The sequence below is a fragment of the Colletotrichum siamense genome (assembly GCF_013390195.1).
Source record: "Colletotrichum siamense strain Cg363 chromosome Unknown KSG_Cg363_contig06, whole genome shotgun sequence".
In the NCBI taxonomy this organism is placed as follows: Eukaryota; Fungi; Ascomycota; class Sordariomycetes; order Glomerellales; family Glomerellaceae; genus Colletotrichum; species Colletotrichum siamense.
Window position 1 is genome coordinate 3001011 of NW_023501019.1, and position 15401 is coordinate 3016411.

The 15401-nt window shown below is 51.8% G+C and overlaps 6 protein-coding genes across 6 annotated transcripts; 1 reads left to right on the forward strand and 5 right to left on the reverse strand.

The window, feature by feature from the left end:
- Positions 1 to 19: 19 nt before the first annotated feature.
- Positions 20 to 1229, reverse strand: plyF-0 (putative pectate lyase F; the record flags this gene model as incomplete). The annotated part of the gene is made up of 5 exons (XM_036641632.1): positions 20 to 416; positions 469 to 507; positions 565 to 570; positions 622 to 751; positions 809 to 1229. 5 exons carry the CDS (start codon positions 1227 to 1229, stop codon positions 20 to 22), a joined length of 993 nt encoding a protein of 330 aa, XP_036493544.1.
- Positions 1230 to 3144: 1915 nt separating this feature from the next.
- CGCS363_v009784 (uncharacterized protein) lies at positions 3145 to 3645 on the forward strand (the record flags this gene model as incomplete). The annotated part of the gene is made up of 1 exon (XM_036641633.1): positions 3145 to 3645. The coding sequence occupies one exon, from the start codon at positions 3145 to 3147 to the stop codon at positions 3643 to 3645; it is 501 nt and encodes a 166-aa protein (XP_036493565.1).
- A 287-nt stretch (positions 3646 to 3932) lies between these two features.
- On the reverse strand, positions 3933 to 5183 carry CGCS363_v009785 (uncharacterized protein; the record flags this gene model as incomplete). Its single annotated transcript, XM_036641634.1, has 5 exons — positions 3933 to 4456; positions 4503 to 4673; positions 4730 to 4916; positions 4968 to 5053; positions 5117 to 5183. 5 exons carry the CDS (start codon positions 5181 to 5183, stop codon positions 3933 to 3935), a joined length of 1035 nt encoding a protein of 344 aa, XP_036493567.1.
- Positions 5184 to 9487: 4304 nt separating this feature from the next.
- xynB-0 (Endo-1,4-beta-xylanase B) lies at positions 9488 to 10372 on the reverse strand (the record flags this gene model as incomplete). The annotated part of the gene is made up of 2 exons (XM_036641635.1): positions 9488 to 10175; positions 10260 to 10372. The coding sequence occupies 2 exons, from the start codon at positions 10370 to 10372 to the stop codon at positions 9488 to 9490; spliced, it is 801 nt and encodes a 266-aa protein (XP_036493559.1).
- Positions 10373 to 10905: 533 nt separating this feature from the next.
- On the reverse strand, positions 10906 to 11643 carry CGCS363_v009787 (uncharacterized protein; the record flags this gene model as incomplete). The annotated part of the gene is made up of 1 exon (XM_036641636.1): positions 10906 to 11643. The coding sequence occupies one exon, from the start codon at positions 11641 to 11643 to the stop codon at positions 10906 to 10908; it is 738 nt and encodes a 245-aa protein (XP_036493562.1).
- A 1559-nt stretch (positions 11644 to 13202) lies between these two features.
- On the reverse strand, positions 13203 to 14495 carry CGCS363_v009788 (uncharacterized protein; the record flags this gene model as incomplete). The annotated part of the gene is made up of 1 exon (XM_036641637.1): positions 13203 to 14495. One exon carries the CDS (start codon positions 14493 to 14495, stop codon positions 13203 to 13205), a length of 1293 nt encoding a protein of 430 aa, XP_036492983.1.
- Between the last annotated feature and the right edge of the window lie 906 nt (positions 14496 to 15401).

The following is a 15401-nucleotide window of genomic DNA, read 5'->3' on the forward strand; positions in this document are numbered from 1 at the left end:
CGATTTCCCAGCCATACCCTTAGCAGGCGGTAGTAGTGCCGGAAGCCTTGCAGTAGGTGCCGTCAGGGCCCGAGCCAATCTTGGGAGGCTCAGCGCCAGAGTTGTTGCCCGTGTATCTGTCGCAGATCTTGTTGTCGTCCTGGCATGAGTTGGTCACAACGCAAGTGTCGCCGTAGTTGGTGTTGATTCCGCAGAGCACGCCGCCATCGACAGCAATCGTGTTGTCAATGATGATGTGGCGGGCACCGCCGTTTCCACTACAGTTACCGCAGCTTCGGACAACCTTGCCGTAGTCGTTGGCGTAGAACTTGGAAATGCTGACAGTTCCGAAGCCGTTGAACTGGACGATCTTGTCGGAGGCCTTGAAGGCACCGCCGCCAATCACGTAGGAGGTTCCGCTGGACTGCTTAAGGGTGCTGAGACACGTCAGTAAGACAGACGTCCTCCCGGGCATACATAGTAACTCACAGAGCATCTTCACAAACATCGGACCACCAAACGTTGGTACTGGGACTGAGTCAGTTGAAATGTCAAAAGTGTAGGGCGTTGGTGCCGATGGCTTACAGAGTGCTGTCGATGGTTAGTAAAGGACAAGCCTCACGATATTTGATGATTACTTACCAGGTTCCCTTGCAGTGGACACCCTCAGCTTGGTCAGGTCCAATGATGACGTTTGCGAGCGTAGCTCCGGCCTCTAGGACAAACATGGCATCGGCCTCGCCGGTCTCAGTTTGCTCCTGGCAGACACGGGCTGGACAACATCAGCATATCCTCCGACTTTTAGGCAGCTAAAGATGAAGAATCTTACGGCTTCGATCAAACTTCTTCATCCCACCGTCATAGGTCTGTCCAGCCGAGACAGTGATGGCCTTGCTGGTGGACGTAGCGCCCTTGGAAGCAGGCAATGTCGTCGTCACACCAGCGGGTGTAGTGATAGCGCCACCGCTGCCCGCGGTCGTGGTGGTCTTGAGCGTGGTAGTCGGCGAGCTGCCGCCAGCACCGCTGTAGTTACAGGTGCACTCCGCAGAGATCTGGGACGGCTTGTTGGAGCAGTTAGTAGCCCAGGCGGGAAGGCCAGTGGTGGCGGTGACGGTGCTCTTGGTGAAGGTGGCGCAGAAGGCAGAGGCGGTGGCTGACTGGGACTTGATGAAGCTGGCGCACGAGTTGGTGTCGGCGTTCAAGCAGCCCAGGACTGCCGGGAGGAGGGCAAGGATGTAGTATTGCTGCATCTTGGCAAATGGTCCAAGGACAAGGTCGTGGAAGTCTTGGCTGTGAGGATCTGGGGAGAGGCCTGTCGATCTTAGTTGGCTATGGGATATATCACTGTACTTATAGTTTCAAGGCGGCTCCTTATTTCAACCTCACTCACGAAGTGGTCCCCTTGGGACAGTCAGGATCGTTCAGTATCTTCAGCCTCACAATCACTGACTGAAGGAAATCATTTCACCGTTTCGATTTCCACCAGTGGTAGGACAATCGGCCTTGCTTAGATTAGATGGTCTGAAAACAGCTTGTAATTCGGGGACATGCTGTCTCTCATTCGGTGTCAATAATCACATCTAGTATCCCTAGCTTGACGCAGGGGGGGCGCCATCGGCCTGTTTGCAGCTCTACCCCACAGATCCGAACTAGTCACACCAAATAAAGAAGCTTGAAAGCTTATGTGGATGTGCCTGGTGATCGTAGTTGCGGCGATAGCCACGTGGGAAACAAACCCGCCGGGAGACACCGATTTGTGGAAAAAGACGAACCAAATCGTGCAGCCACTCCAGACAAGGCATGGGAGAAATTCCTACCTTCCGTAAGAAGATACACAAGATAGGGGTATCAGCGTCTTTAATACATGATACCACAATGTTTGCCTTAGAACAATGCCCGTTTCTCCCATGGAAGATACCTTCAACCAACTGAGGGACTACACATAAGGCTTGGAAGTCATCTGTAATAGCTACCATTGAGCAACTATCAGTGTCACTTGCGGGTCGCTATGACCAGGCAGCCTGGTCACAACTCAGTCTCTGGAGAACGCGTCATGAGCAATTTGATATCCTTCAGTGAGTGGATGGATTTGCGTTGTCGATGGCACGTAGACGACCAAAGTTCCAATTGCCACCAATGGCGGCAGCCATCTTGGCCAGGATTCAGCCACCCCCGGAATATCCCCGCCACCAAGGAACTTGGGCGCGGGGTTCAGAGCTCCGAAAGTGGTGAGATCCGATAGTGGGGTTGCACCTCATCAAATACTTCCCGTTATGCATCACGTTGTCTAAGAAAGAACCTTATCTCTGCTCAATCAGCTACCTTTCGGCGGATGGGCCGACATGCTCGGCGTGTCGATATCGCCAACTGCCCAAAACAACGCGTTCTTTTGAGCTACAGACGGTTCACTTGGACGGGCGAGTGACATAGCGGCTGGCGTCCAGGAATTCGGCCTGCTGTAGGACGTGAAAAGGAGTTTTACAATGTTGAACGCTGCGGGCTAGTTTCGTCATGCTTGCGTTGCCATGCGGGCGTAGACAGAGCTTCACATCATATTACTCCAGACCTCTCGAATTCCCGTTCGAAAGCTTCCAATAAAGTCCAAATCCCATTTCCTCTGCTATTGACACAGAACTGGACTTGGGTGTTGTGCAGCATGTGGCTCATCATCATTAATGCGGTCAAAGCCAATCCTGTAAGCCTTGCGGTAATGTTCTCTATCCGTCGCCCTGATGGTGACACAGAAAATCACGGCCTCCTCTTTTAGCGCCTGCGTTTTCGGTAATGGCATGTACGCCAAGAGAAGGCGCTGCAGAATCTCCAGATGCGCTGGACATGTATGTTGGTTCGCAAGCGGTACACGTCAATCCCCCCTGAGGTTTGACAAATCACCACTGACAGGCTGCCAAGTTCTGTCAACCCCTGGTCTCGTATCGTCAACGACATCTTGGCCAATTGTAAAATACCTTGAACATCATGCGATTTTGTAACCATACTCCATAAAAGTCCCAGTTATTGCTGACAGCCCTCACATATCATCTCCTCGGTACATCGGTGCTTCGACCTTTTTTTCGTTTTTAGCCTTCTTCCCAAATTTCTTTTTCTCAACTTTCAATTGCTCATAATAACACCATTCAAAAGACCTTTTTGCTTCTATTTTACGAGATGGCACACGTATCACCAGAGGTTGCTCTCGCAATCTCCCGCCAGAAAGCCCGCTACGCTAGATACGCCGACACGAAGCAGTGGGACAAGTTCGACAAGGAGATCGGTCTTCCGACGGCGCAATACGTCTATTGTGGCACAGACGGCCAGCCCGTAGTTTTGGGAACCCAAAAGTGTGTGTTCGAATCGCCGGGAGCATGCGCGGCTTGGTTTGGCAACTTCTTTTCCTACCTCGAAACTCTGCACAACATCGGACTCGGCGATTTTGAGCAAATAGCTCCCGATCAGGTCAAGGCGGTGTTCGGATTTGAAGATCAGCTGTTTTCGAAACATTTGGGATCGTGGGCAGGACTCCGGGGTGGCGGCTTTTACTACGAGACTTGGAAGTTGGTTGATGGCGAGTGGTACATTCAAGATTTAAGGATGGAGCGGACGTATCAGCAGGCGACATTCCTCTTCAAAGTCGGACTGGTTGGCGCGAGCTTGCTGGGTTTCATCTGAAACCCCATGAGAGAGCATGCCTCGGCCAGATTGTTATAGGAAATGACCATCATCATCATTCGGCTGGTCTCGATCACTACGTCTGGTGGCTTATGGGTTCCTGGCGCGCTGTTTCCACATCTTGGGCGGTAAAGGTCATGGCCATGGAGGCATACGAAATACGCAGCGTTACTCAATAATCGTCACCTCGTGCCTTTTTTCTTCTTTGGCCTTTGTATCAGATTCATCGGCCTGTGGTTCATAATATTTACATCGTTAAATGCGTCATACGAGAAATTGAGAAAGGTTTATCCTCTCCAAATACTCTCTTCGCTTTCACTTCCTGGAGAGTGGGGCATGCTTTGAATCACGGTCTTGGCCGTGTGCTCTCCTCCGATTCGCTCCAAGTCGTAAGCTTGTTGGTTTTCGCGATCTGCCGACTTCGAGTTATTCGACTTGTTCGAGTTATATCCGGATCTATCTTGGCTGTGGTATTGATATCCTGTCTTCTTGTTTCGATTGACAGCGTCTCGAAGGGCTCGTGGGGTGAAAAGGGGCTTGAGGGCGGGGACGCTGGCGCAGATAATGCCGATGTTGATCTCCAGCATGGACCAGACATTGACGAGGATGCTCTCTTGGAATAGATCTTTGGCAAGGGTGTAGGTGTATATGGTATGAAGTCGGATTATCGATGTTATCGTGGCGAATGCGCCAACGCCGAAGATTATGGCAAGGGCGATTTTCTCCCGGCGTGGACGCAGAATACCGGAGAGGGTCTTTATTGGGAGGATGAGAATCCATATATCGGTGAGGATGTTGAAGCCAGATGTGACTGTCATGTTAGCAAGGAAACGGCTACGCAAATGAAATCGACATACAGTAGAAGAATGCAGTGGTGTTGATGCACATCCCGTCGACAGTTCCTGTTAGATCCCACTGCTTTGAGAGAGGTTGGCATTGTGACAGTGTGACGCCGATGCAAATTATGAAGAATAGAGCGTGGAACGCGATGGTGCAGATGCACAGTATGTTGAATGACCTCGACACGGCTTGAAGGACGAGTCAGCTGATGCGTTCCAAAAACAGACAGTCTCCATCCACATACCAAACCTGAGATACATGCACAAAATTGAGATCTTGATGGCTGATATGCAGACATAATATGTGGCCTCGATCGCGAGGGTGGTCTTAAGGAGGTTCGTCATATTGTCGAAAGAAAGTTGGCTTGAAGCAAAGCCTATGTGATTTGCCTTTCCCACGAATACCTCCGCGAGGTACCCTAGCGTGAAGATCTGGTTTTGCTGTCAGCATTGAAGTCCTTGGAGACTAGGAAGGGCACTTACCAAGGCAAGTATTATGAAGTAATCATCGAGGCCAGGTTTTCGAATTAGAATGGTTCGGACAAATGTGCGTGCTATTACTACTACGGCTATTGGTTTTTTAGATTAGCAGGCTGTTTCCTGAAGGCGATGGACTGTGAGGCAAGACTTACTTGAAAGCGCTGTGAAGAAACATGACGTGATAACGAGGCTATTCTGCCTCTCTTGGTCGGAAGCCATTTCTTCTAGGCGTACCACGATGCACCTTCTCAAGACGATCCCGTTATCGTCATCCGTACGTCCGGCAACGATCTCTTCGCTGACGTCTCGATATATGTCGTCCTCCTTTGATATATGTGGATCCTGGACGATGTTGCTCTGACGCGCGCTGGGGCGGGCAGCAACATGCTTTCGACGCAATAGTAGGGCTGAATATGGAGGGACGAGACCGAGCAGTTGATTAACGAGAGGGAGTGAACCTTCTTTTCAAACACCATCGACAAACATGGAGACAAAGATGAGATGGGACATGGGGTCCAAGGCCCCCCGGCCGGCATGCGACGTGGGAGGGATGGACGGGTCCATGATGCATAAGCACAGACGAACAAGCCGCGTCCAGGGTGATGTGGAAACGAGCTCAATGTGGTGATGATGGCTCAATCTCCTTTACGCGAGCCTTGCTCGCCCGCCTTTGGGCCTCTGGGCATCGTCTCCATCAGAGTGCATTCAGCCACATGTACCTCCATGCTACAGGACGACCTACGCAAATGCACGATCCCTTCCATGCTGCGAGAGACATGCAAGGCCTAGCGTCATGTCCACACTTGGGGAGGACGGTCTCTGCACCTTGTCAAAATCGGGGGTTCTTCACCGAGTCTAGTGCCGAGGGGGACCTGCAGCAGTCCACGGAGCTTTACCTGAGGGCGGACATGGTCTGACAGAAAACCGTCCAATGAGGCTCGAGTAGCAGGCCAAAGACCAAATGCTCGGCCGCGAAGGCGTTGAGAATGTCCGTCCGTCGCCGAGGTGTTGCGTCTCTAGCCCCCTTCTTCGCTTGTTCCATTGCGTGTTCCAGACGAGACGCCGGGCTTGGACCTGATAGGAAGAACGGCAGAAGGATCAGGGACGGGAGGGAATGGAAGATGAGCAGACGTAAGATGGTGTGATGAAGTTCATCTCGCCTCTCCGCGACCCGAGGCGCGGGTTGTTTGGAGATGGTGGTTGGCGTTGAACTTTATCGGCTTCTGGTAAAGCGTAAACTAGATCCGAATGATGAAGGCTAGCTGTACTCGACGCTACTGCTGGCGATGGCGCCGCCTCAACGGCCAGATGTTGCCGAAGGCGGGTAAGCTTGAGAAGTTGGGGTCGGCTTGGGGTCGTAAGCGAGGTGGTAGAACTGCGCCGTGCCACCGCCATCCTTCCAACACGACGTGACGGGACGGCTTGACACAGCCTAAAACGTTTAGAATTCTCCAGCACGCCGCTCCAGTACCTATCCCGAATCCATGGTTTTCACCCGTGTGTGGCTGCCGTGCCGTGGCGCGAAGGTTAAGGGAGCCTTGGCTTGTGAGACAATGATCTGATGTGATTGATCTTTGAGTTCATCGGCACATCGAAGAGGCCTAGGACCAGCTTTTCGGCCTCCTCGGGCTGCCGGTTCCCCTGAATGAAGGACAAACATCACACTCAACAATTCAGATGAATGCTCGGTCTCGTTAATTGTCTAAACCAGACTAGGCTTGGCTTTCTCGGAGGCTGCAAGAAAGACGTCTTCCGCCATCAGCGCGCGGAAAAAGATAGGCAAGACAGCGGAATGAAACCCTTCGCTGAGCCATGATTCAGCCCGCTGCTAGTGAAAACAAGGCATAGTAGCTATCGGGTATTGAACGGCTCAGTTCACAATCAGCCTGAAGAGAACATGGGAGCAGTGGGCGTTGGTGACGCTAGAAGCTCATCCTACCCGACCATTGGTGACATCAAAGATGGTGGGCAGAAAAACCCCGGCCATCTCGGTTCCACAGCGTTGCTAGGATAGGCACTCCTCGCCTGGCTCCCTCTGAAGCTCTCCCTCCTGCATGCTCACTCGCAGTCACTGCAGCAGCCCCTGGTACCCTCCTTCGAATTCCTCCAGGCGGCCAAAGCGTTAAGCGGAATTGGTCTGCGGTGGGAAAGCTCCTTTTCCGCAGTTCGATGAAGAGCTGCAAGAGAGGAAATGACGAGAGTGACAAGCAAACGTCACCATCCAGCCACATATGGGCCCCGTCACTGGTCACCTCTCAGGTCTCTATCGACGATCTGATCACGTAAATTGTCTCTGGGCGGGCAGCGTACCTACCTACCCCTGAGGTTGCATGATCTGCGGCAAGTCCTGAATCCCCCGTTCGCCCACATGGACTCACGCAGGGCTCTCGTGGCTTTGTCCTCCCCAGTCGTCGATAGAAAATCTCCCTGTTCGAGTGTTTCTAGAGTTCATTTCTCGCAGCACCAAACCTGCAGGAGAAAATCTTGCCTTTGGAGGAAGGTCAGACTTGATACGCATCGGAGCCTCCCACGTCCCGGTGTTGCCAACCCTCGTCATGAAAAGGCAGGAAATCCCCGGATGGTTGAGTACTCGCATACGCTCAGACCATGATCAACATCTGCAGCACGGCACCCTCGGTGACTGCCACGTTCACCAGCTCTCGCACACTCTGCAAAATGGCTATCATTGAGCTGTCAAGAAGCCTATCGCGCGAGAAATGGCCAGGATTTGGTCGGTGGACAGTTGCCCCTGTGGCTCCGCCCGTCCATTGACTGTTAGCGTTCCGGGGGTTTTCCATCACATGACCTAACTTTATTGCCCTGAAGCCTCCGCAACGAAGCTCTCGCGAGTCATGAATGACAGCTGTCACAGCCCTACAGACCCGCCGCCAGTGAGCCGCTGAAGACGACCTGATTCAGGATCTTCAACTGTAGGTAGGTACGATTATGGAGAAGCACTTTACAACATCAGACGCAAGCAGAGCTCGCAACGAGTGGGAGCGACTTGCTGCATAGCCGGTGTTCAGGTGCAGCACGAAGCTTACCCTTCTTTCAACCACATTCACTCTCAGGCCTCAGAGGTCCTATGTAGAGCCATCTGCGCGTTTGGACTCTCGGTTAACAGGCGATAAGATCCTAAATGCGACCACTGAAGATATCTCAGCAGCCCCCTATGATTCGTCTTCAGAACATGATCAAAAAATGTCACTCAGTTGTCATTCTCCACCCCGACCGGTGTCGAGAGGTACCATCGGCCCAAAATGTGCCGTCTTCACTGCCCTGCGGCTCCAGTCTGAAGGGGCAATGAGATCGTCGCCTCCGCGACCGCTGTTCGGTCGTAACGCTTTGGCCATATGCACACGCAAGAATTGATGAATGGCCCTGTACAGAACTGCAGGATCTTCAGTATCATTCAACATATTGAGTCACCAGACTTTGGTCCGGTGGATACGCAGTCCAAGCTCCCATGAAGTCCAAAATCTTCAAGTCGGTAATCTACTCCCACATGCCGTGATCTTGGCTCAGTCGGCGCCCTCCTGAAAGCGTCTCACAGGCTCAGCGACAAAGTCATGGCTAAGTATTGAAATTGAAGTTTCCATGTTCGTTGACCTCGGAACCGCCCCTCTCTTGGCTTTAGAATGTCTGCGATCGGACTTGCTGTGGTATTACGTTCCTTGGCTGTTCCCATGACAGATCACAGCACGCTCAAAACAAATTCTTAGTCTGCGACGAAGATGCCCCAAAGGTTGACCGATTCTTCTGCACCCTAGGAGATGTACGGAGTGCTGCAAAGTACGTACGCAAGCCGCAATTGCTGCACTGTAATGATTATCACCAGTTATTTGAGAACTGGACAGTAGACTTGAGGATTGTTGAATAAAGTTACTCTGGTATCACTTCAAATGCCTGCCGTTACACCTTTCCAGTACCCTCGCACTCGATGTTCGTATGCAAGTCTTTCAGAAGAATATCCAACATCCTAAGATTCCAGAAGAAAATTCAGAAACTTGAACGACGAAGACGTCTGTTCGCCCCGTTCTGCGACGAGCTTCCGGTGCCCTCGCAACTTGGTAGCTGTGGAGTCCGAAGTTTTCAACGGATCTGGAAGGGTGGCCGAGTTGGTTATGGCGCCAGGTTAAGGTCAGCTTAACATCTGTTTCCTGGTGGGGCAACCCGCGCGAGTTCGAGTCTCGTCCCTTTCAAATTTCCTTTTTGCCTCCCTCTGTTAATTATCTACGCAGCTGGCCATTAAGGTTTATTGGCTCTTGGCTCTGCGAGTAGTTGCTCCAGATTTTTTTATGTCGCGTTGACTGAGTTGTTACAGATGTAATTCCTCAATTATAGGACTGCCTAGTGTAGCCTTCGACGTTGTGTTTGATCATTCACTTGCAAGTTCGAACGTGAGTTTCTATGCCATTCCCGATATCTACAATCTCTGTCTTTTTTGACATTGTTTCCGTTAACGTGCTTCGTCCAAATTTTATTCCCAATCAAGTAGACACGGAGCCCTTTTCTCAGCCTACTCAAATCGAGTATTTCAGGAACCGACCGAGTTCCGGCGTCCAGCTCCTCTTAGGATCATCCAGCACTAAGCCCAGTCCATGAGATCCATCCGGGAGAATAAGCACTTGAGTCGGCCTCTTGAATTTTGTCATAGCCTCAACAAAGAGCAAGGTATTCTGCACAGGGACGGTCGCATCGTTGAAAGTATGGAACAGAAACGTGGGCGGCGTCGTCGCGGAAACGAGGTTCTGCGCCGACAGGTTGTGCTGCATCTCGGCAGTCGCGTTTGCGCCGATGAGATTATCCCGCGAACCTTTGTGCGTGTAGTTACCCTCAAGGGTGATAACTGGATAGGCGAGGATTCCAAAGTCGAGGCTGGCTTCGGGGTTGGTAAGCGTCACTGCTGAGAGATGACCGCCAGCTGAGAAACCCCAGATGCCCAGCTTAGTGGTGCGATTCTGCTCGCGGATGTAGGCTAAGGCCTCAAGCGCTTCATCCTGAGGCTTTGGGTAGATTGGCGCAGTCGTGTTCGCCGCCGTAGTGTAGTCGAGAACCCATGCGTCGATGCCCAGGCTGTTAAGAAACGTTGCCGGTATGTATCCCTCTTTAGATATAGACACATGAGTGTATCCGCCACCGGGGCACACAAGAACACCTGTGCCCGTTGAGTTGGTTGCAGGGAAGTAGGTGATTTGCGCCGTGTCGAGTCTGCATAAGGCATCAGTCCAAAGGCCTGTAGGTCGGCTCACCATCATCCTCAACTCAACTACCGGAACGTCTAGGCAATCTTACCTCTTCACCACTCGATTGGCATGTTCCAAACTTCCGGTGCTGTCCATCTCAGACGCGACAGCAACAACGCCGCCGAGCAGAAGACTCAGAGGCCACGCTAATATAGACTTCATTTTTTTCTCGTGAGACTACTTGACAGGCCGACTTGGGATGAAGAGACTACTCACATAAGACAGCCAAGACTGTCAAAGACAAATTCCGTCTAGCGGTACTTATAACGAGCCGAAGCAAGATCGGCTTGTTGCGACAACCCCGCGGTTTGAATCATGTACCCCGCGTCGCGTAGTGAAATTACACTCTGGGTGTTTACCCCGCCAAAGTGCGCCCCCATTTGTCCGGCATCCGGGTTCCTCATAGTTTCTTCATGCAATTCGTCGTATAGAAACACCGAGATACCGTTACATCAACGTCGACATATTCAAAATCCACCAATCAGATTATTGCACTAGCACTTAGGTCATGTCACCACAACTCTTCAGAACATGAAGGCTCAGATGGGATTTCAGATGCTGATCAACTTTTCAATGAAGACTTGGAAATTTATTTACGTATAGGCTGTATGCAAAGCTTGTGCTGAATAACATAGAAATAATTCTAGAGACTTGAAAACGGACAAAAGAGAGGAAGACATGGGCTATGATCAAACTCAAAGGGGAACCTCCTTGAAGAAGTCGAAAGCCTTCTCGATATCCATCGTCACATCGTGGCCTTTGGCACCGCAAGTGTCTCTGACCATAGATGCCCACGCATCAGAGCCCTTGCCGGAGCTGACCACCTTGCCAACAGACTTCGCAATGCTTTTGACAACCTTGGAGACGGGACCACCACCGGGAATGAGGTAACTACCCTTCTCAAGAACCTTCTTAATAGAAAAGAGCCAGACGCTGCAAATGATCGCACCACTGTTCTCCAGGCCTTCAGAGATCTTCTGAGCCAGGTCATCCGGGATAGTGATGCAAGTGCATTCACCTCCATAGGTGAACAGCTCGCCATCAGGGTTGGGCAAGAGAGGGTATCCGGGCTTCGTCTTGCCCTCGGCCTTGTTCTCCCAGACATGGCCACTAGAGCAAGCGGCGCTGTAATCACCGGTGGCTCGAATGCAGTACTCGCGGCAAGGCCAGTTCAGGTCGCGGTCGGTCGGCTTGGCATAGGCGCGGCACATGCCTTCTTCAGCCATGATCTCGGTCTGGCGGTGATAATCTTTCCACTCCTGATCCTTATCACGGCGGTCAATAGAGGATGCGGCCGGGTTGGGAATCCAAGAACCACCCTCGCGAACGACGACCCCGTTTTCGGCGTATTGGCGGGGTACTGAAGCGCCATTGACTCCCATAGAGGCGGCAGCCAGAGTAAGGAGGGTGGCGATGTTCTTGAAAGAGACCATTTTGGTGAGGTAAAGTCGATGATTTGTTGGTGAACAAGAAAGGATATGAAGCTCGGGGAGATTGTGTGGTGATGAGATGAGACTGGTGGTATTTGGTTTGCTGAATTGTGTTGTGTGTTGAGTGAGTGAGTGGTTGTGTATCATTAGACCCTCGAGATTTTCTTGATTTTATAATTCAAGATTCCTGTCCGACGTCTAGACTTGAGGCTATTCTTAGGGTTCCAGGCACCCAGCATTTGATAGAGACTAGGAAGCTTGGCTTCAGCTTCGCACTCCGCGGAGACTATGCCAATGAAGCTATTTCGAAGCGGTGATACATGCAGGACAGTATTTTGACAAGCACAGCCGTGCGTCTTTTGCTGTGGCCTCGGCAGCGGGCCGCAGTAAGCAGAGTCCGAGGGAGATCGTAGGGCAGTGTACGCAGGCACATCTATGTTAAGGTTGGCGGCCGGCAGGGGTAGTGTTCTCTGCCATGCACTGTTTTCCGAGGGGGCCAATGAAGGCCTAGGTTGTATAGAATAAAGGCTGCCTGGACCATTGCTTGCCAAGATTCAGGCCGGCAAAATATCCGAATCAGCACCACTTTCGCAGACCGCGTCTAGACCGTTTGAAAAAAGTTGCGATGTCTCATCGGCAGGTAGTAAACTCACATGAGTATACGCATTATTTGGAGATGCCATTTCTATCGTGGTTTTAGAGGAACACAGGATTCCTTCACTGAATCTATGATGATTGTTCATGAAAGACTTGAGGGTCAAGAATTCCCTACTGAGCGGCTAAGGGAAGGGGGAACGTCAGCTACGGCTCAGGGACAGGTAAATAATTTCGGCTTTGGTCATGAATCTCAACACCGAAAGATACTCAACTTTCATGCCACGATAATCATGAGGCTGGAATAGATAATGATCCATTCAGCGCTGTTTCTTGGGCTGAAGAAGTTGCCAAGGTCGCTTAAGACAAGCGCTGGGGGCGGAGCTCCTTCGGCGCAGTGCAAGCCCCCTCTTGGGGGCTTGACCGAGAATAGCGGCAAAAGATGGTGCCTAATTTCAAGTGCGAATTTAGAAAGACGTCGGCGGCGCATCATGGCTGAGTTCTTGCATCCCTCAAAACCAAGGTCTTCAGCTGAGACAGCTTATCGCTCATGACTTGGAAAGTACGGCAGTGCTGCAACTATCTCTGCGAGACGTATTTTAGTTTGCGACGTGGAACTGTTCACCAATCTAAAAGGTCTGCGACCCCTGGATAAACTTGATGGTCTTGCAGATATTCCGCTCCAGACGACTCAAGGAAGCAAAACATCAAAACTTATGTGTTCTGCAACCATGGAACGATGTCTTAAATACCATTTATTGATTGTAGCCAAGCAGACGCCGTATACCCTCCCTAAAACCCGCGAAGGCCTTTTTGCTTCCATGTTGTCTCCCAGCCATCCCAAATTTTGCCCTACCCGGGGTATCTATCATAGCATTTGCCGTGCCTGTACACCAACGCCGACCTTACTTGACCACCAAGTGCCAAACGCCAACAGACTTTAAAAAGCAAAACACCCCAGCAGCCTCTTATTCAGTGTGACATTCTGTGACAGGAACGCCCAATATGCCAGTGAGTCCAAAGATCTGACCCATCAACTCCTTCGCTCCAACTCTCAATTCACTCATGACCGCCCTCCCGAGAGAGACATTCCAGCCCAGCAGAGCTGTGGTGACAGCATTGAAACCACTCTTGGCTTTGACACGTTCCATTGAAGCCCACACCATCTCATCCTCATCCATCAAAGGAGGGAAGCCTCTTGACAGCTCTCGAACATCTGCAGCCGAGGCAGGAGATGTCGCACCAGCGACGGTCCAGTAGAACCTGCTTGCCGGCTCGACTCCTTGGAAGAAAGCCACGTCAAACTCCTCCGGATTCCCGCTGGCGATGCGCACGAACTCAACGTACGACTTCGTCAAGCGCAGTGCGTCGTTGGCACGGCAGTCGCGCAGCTGCGGGGTGTCGGCAACCCAGAGTGGTGTGAAGTGATACGGGTGCTCAGGCTCACGAGCATTGCCAAGATCCCCGATCTTCCATCGTCTAGGGTCAACCTCGGATGCCACGAAGATGTTGTCCATTTTGATGTCGTCGTGACAGAGGTTGTGAGCTTGGTGAAGGTAATCCAAGGCGGATAGGAGAGATTCGAATGATGGACGGAACATCATGTCGACCTCATGATATGTGAGCGGCTTCTCCGAGGTGCGTAGTTTCTTTGCCAGCTTGGCGAGGGTACCGGCCTTGAGGAATGGGGTGACGAGGTGCCATTTTGGTGGTTGTGAAGAGTTCGTGGTGGCGAGGAAGTAGTCCTTGACCGGAACAAACAAGTCCCTATACATATCGTCGTTTGGTGGTGTTGTGATGTCCTCATGGCCTCCCATGATGAGACTGACTGGGATTTCTGTCGGCCATCTCCTCAATCCATCGTCCGTGTCTGACATGCAGTTACGGAAAGGACTGCTCGCCTCATTGTAGACTTTGATGACAGAACCGTTGTAGATGAAAGCTTCTCCCTCCCGGCCACCTCCTAGCCTCTTCCATTGCGGCCTGTTCTCGAGCAGGGCCATGCGCTCAGGATTGGACAAGTGAGACTCAGCCTCCCACCCTGAACTACTGAGTGTTGCCTCATCGTAGTCCGATAGGATGGTGAACTGCGTGGCTGAGTACTTGGCGCGCACAGAGTCTCGATAGCGAACATGAAGATCGAGACAATGATAGGTGGTGAAAAGGGCCGCGATGGCCATGAAACGAAAGGCAAACCGCGCCAAGAAGCCAGTTAGACCACGACGGCGAGTACCTCGAGGACTCCAATTTCGGCGCTTCATATTCAGTGACATTTGTGTAGTGCTTCAGTCTAGACAATCAATCGACAAAACTTGGCAAAAGGAAAGTGGGTTTTCGTTCTTCAAATAAGTGCGTACGCCAAGGGAACCGTATGCTGCCAACAGCCTGCGGCTCTCCTCCCCCTTGTAAAGATCTAGCTGTTTGATAACCCGAACCTACAACAAATGGGTGTGGAGGGGGGACAAGCTGCGGTACCGCGTCTTGTCAACCGCTGACGGAATGCCACGTCGTCCAGCCATCCCCGTCGATGAAGCCGGCTGGCCACCCACCCACCAGGCTTACAGGCACATGTTTGCCCGGCGGCTGAAACGTCGTTCGGGAGCGTTTCCTACTTGGATGGGCAGAAATAACATAGCTTAGAGAATGACTGGGGTGGATGTGATCTTGATAGAGGTTCCGCTCACAGGGCAGACCTTGAGACAGGGGGGGTCTTGGCGGATATGTGCCCCATGCTCAAGCATGCCATCTGCTTCGCCATCACGCGCCTCCGGACGTAAAGTACGGAGAACCACAAACTTCCCAGTTGAGGATTGGGGCCGGTAAGTGGGATGTCGTCTCTTGGATTACCATGTGAAGTCAATCTGGGGGCTGGCGGCAGTTGTCGCCAATGAGCTGGCTTAGGGACACAGTGATTCTGCCGGAAAAAGAGTGCAAGGTCGCGTGAGACAGGGGTAGGAAAACACGGGAGGGACGGCAGGCAAGAGTTGGCTAGGCTCTTGTCCAGGGCGAAATCAAGGCAGACTCGAGGCGTACGTAGCCGAACGATGACCTCAGTCCATGGAACAGGAGGACAAATCAGTCACTTGGACGGAAGCGAAGTCAGATTAAGGTGCTTTGGCGTAAAATCAAGTCACAGATCTGATAATTCACAATCAGCCCACCATCTT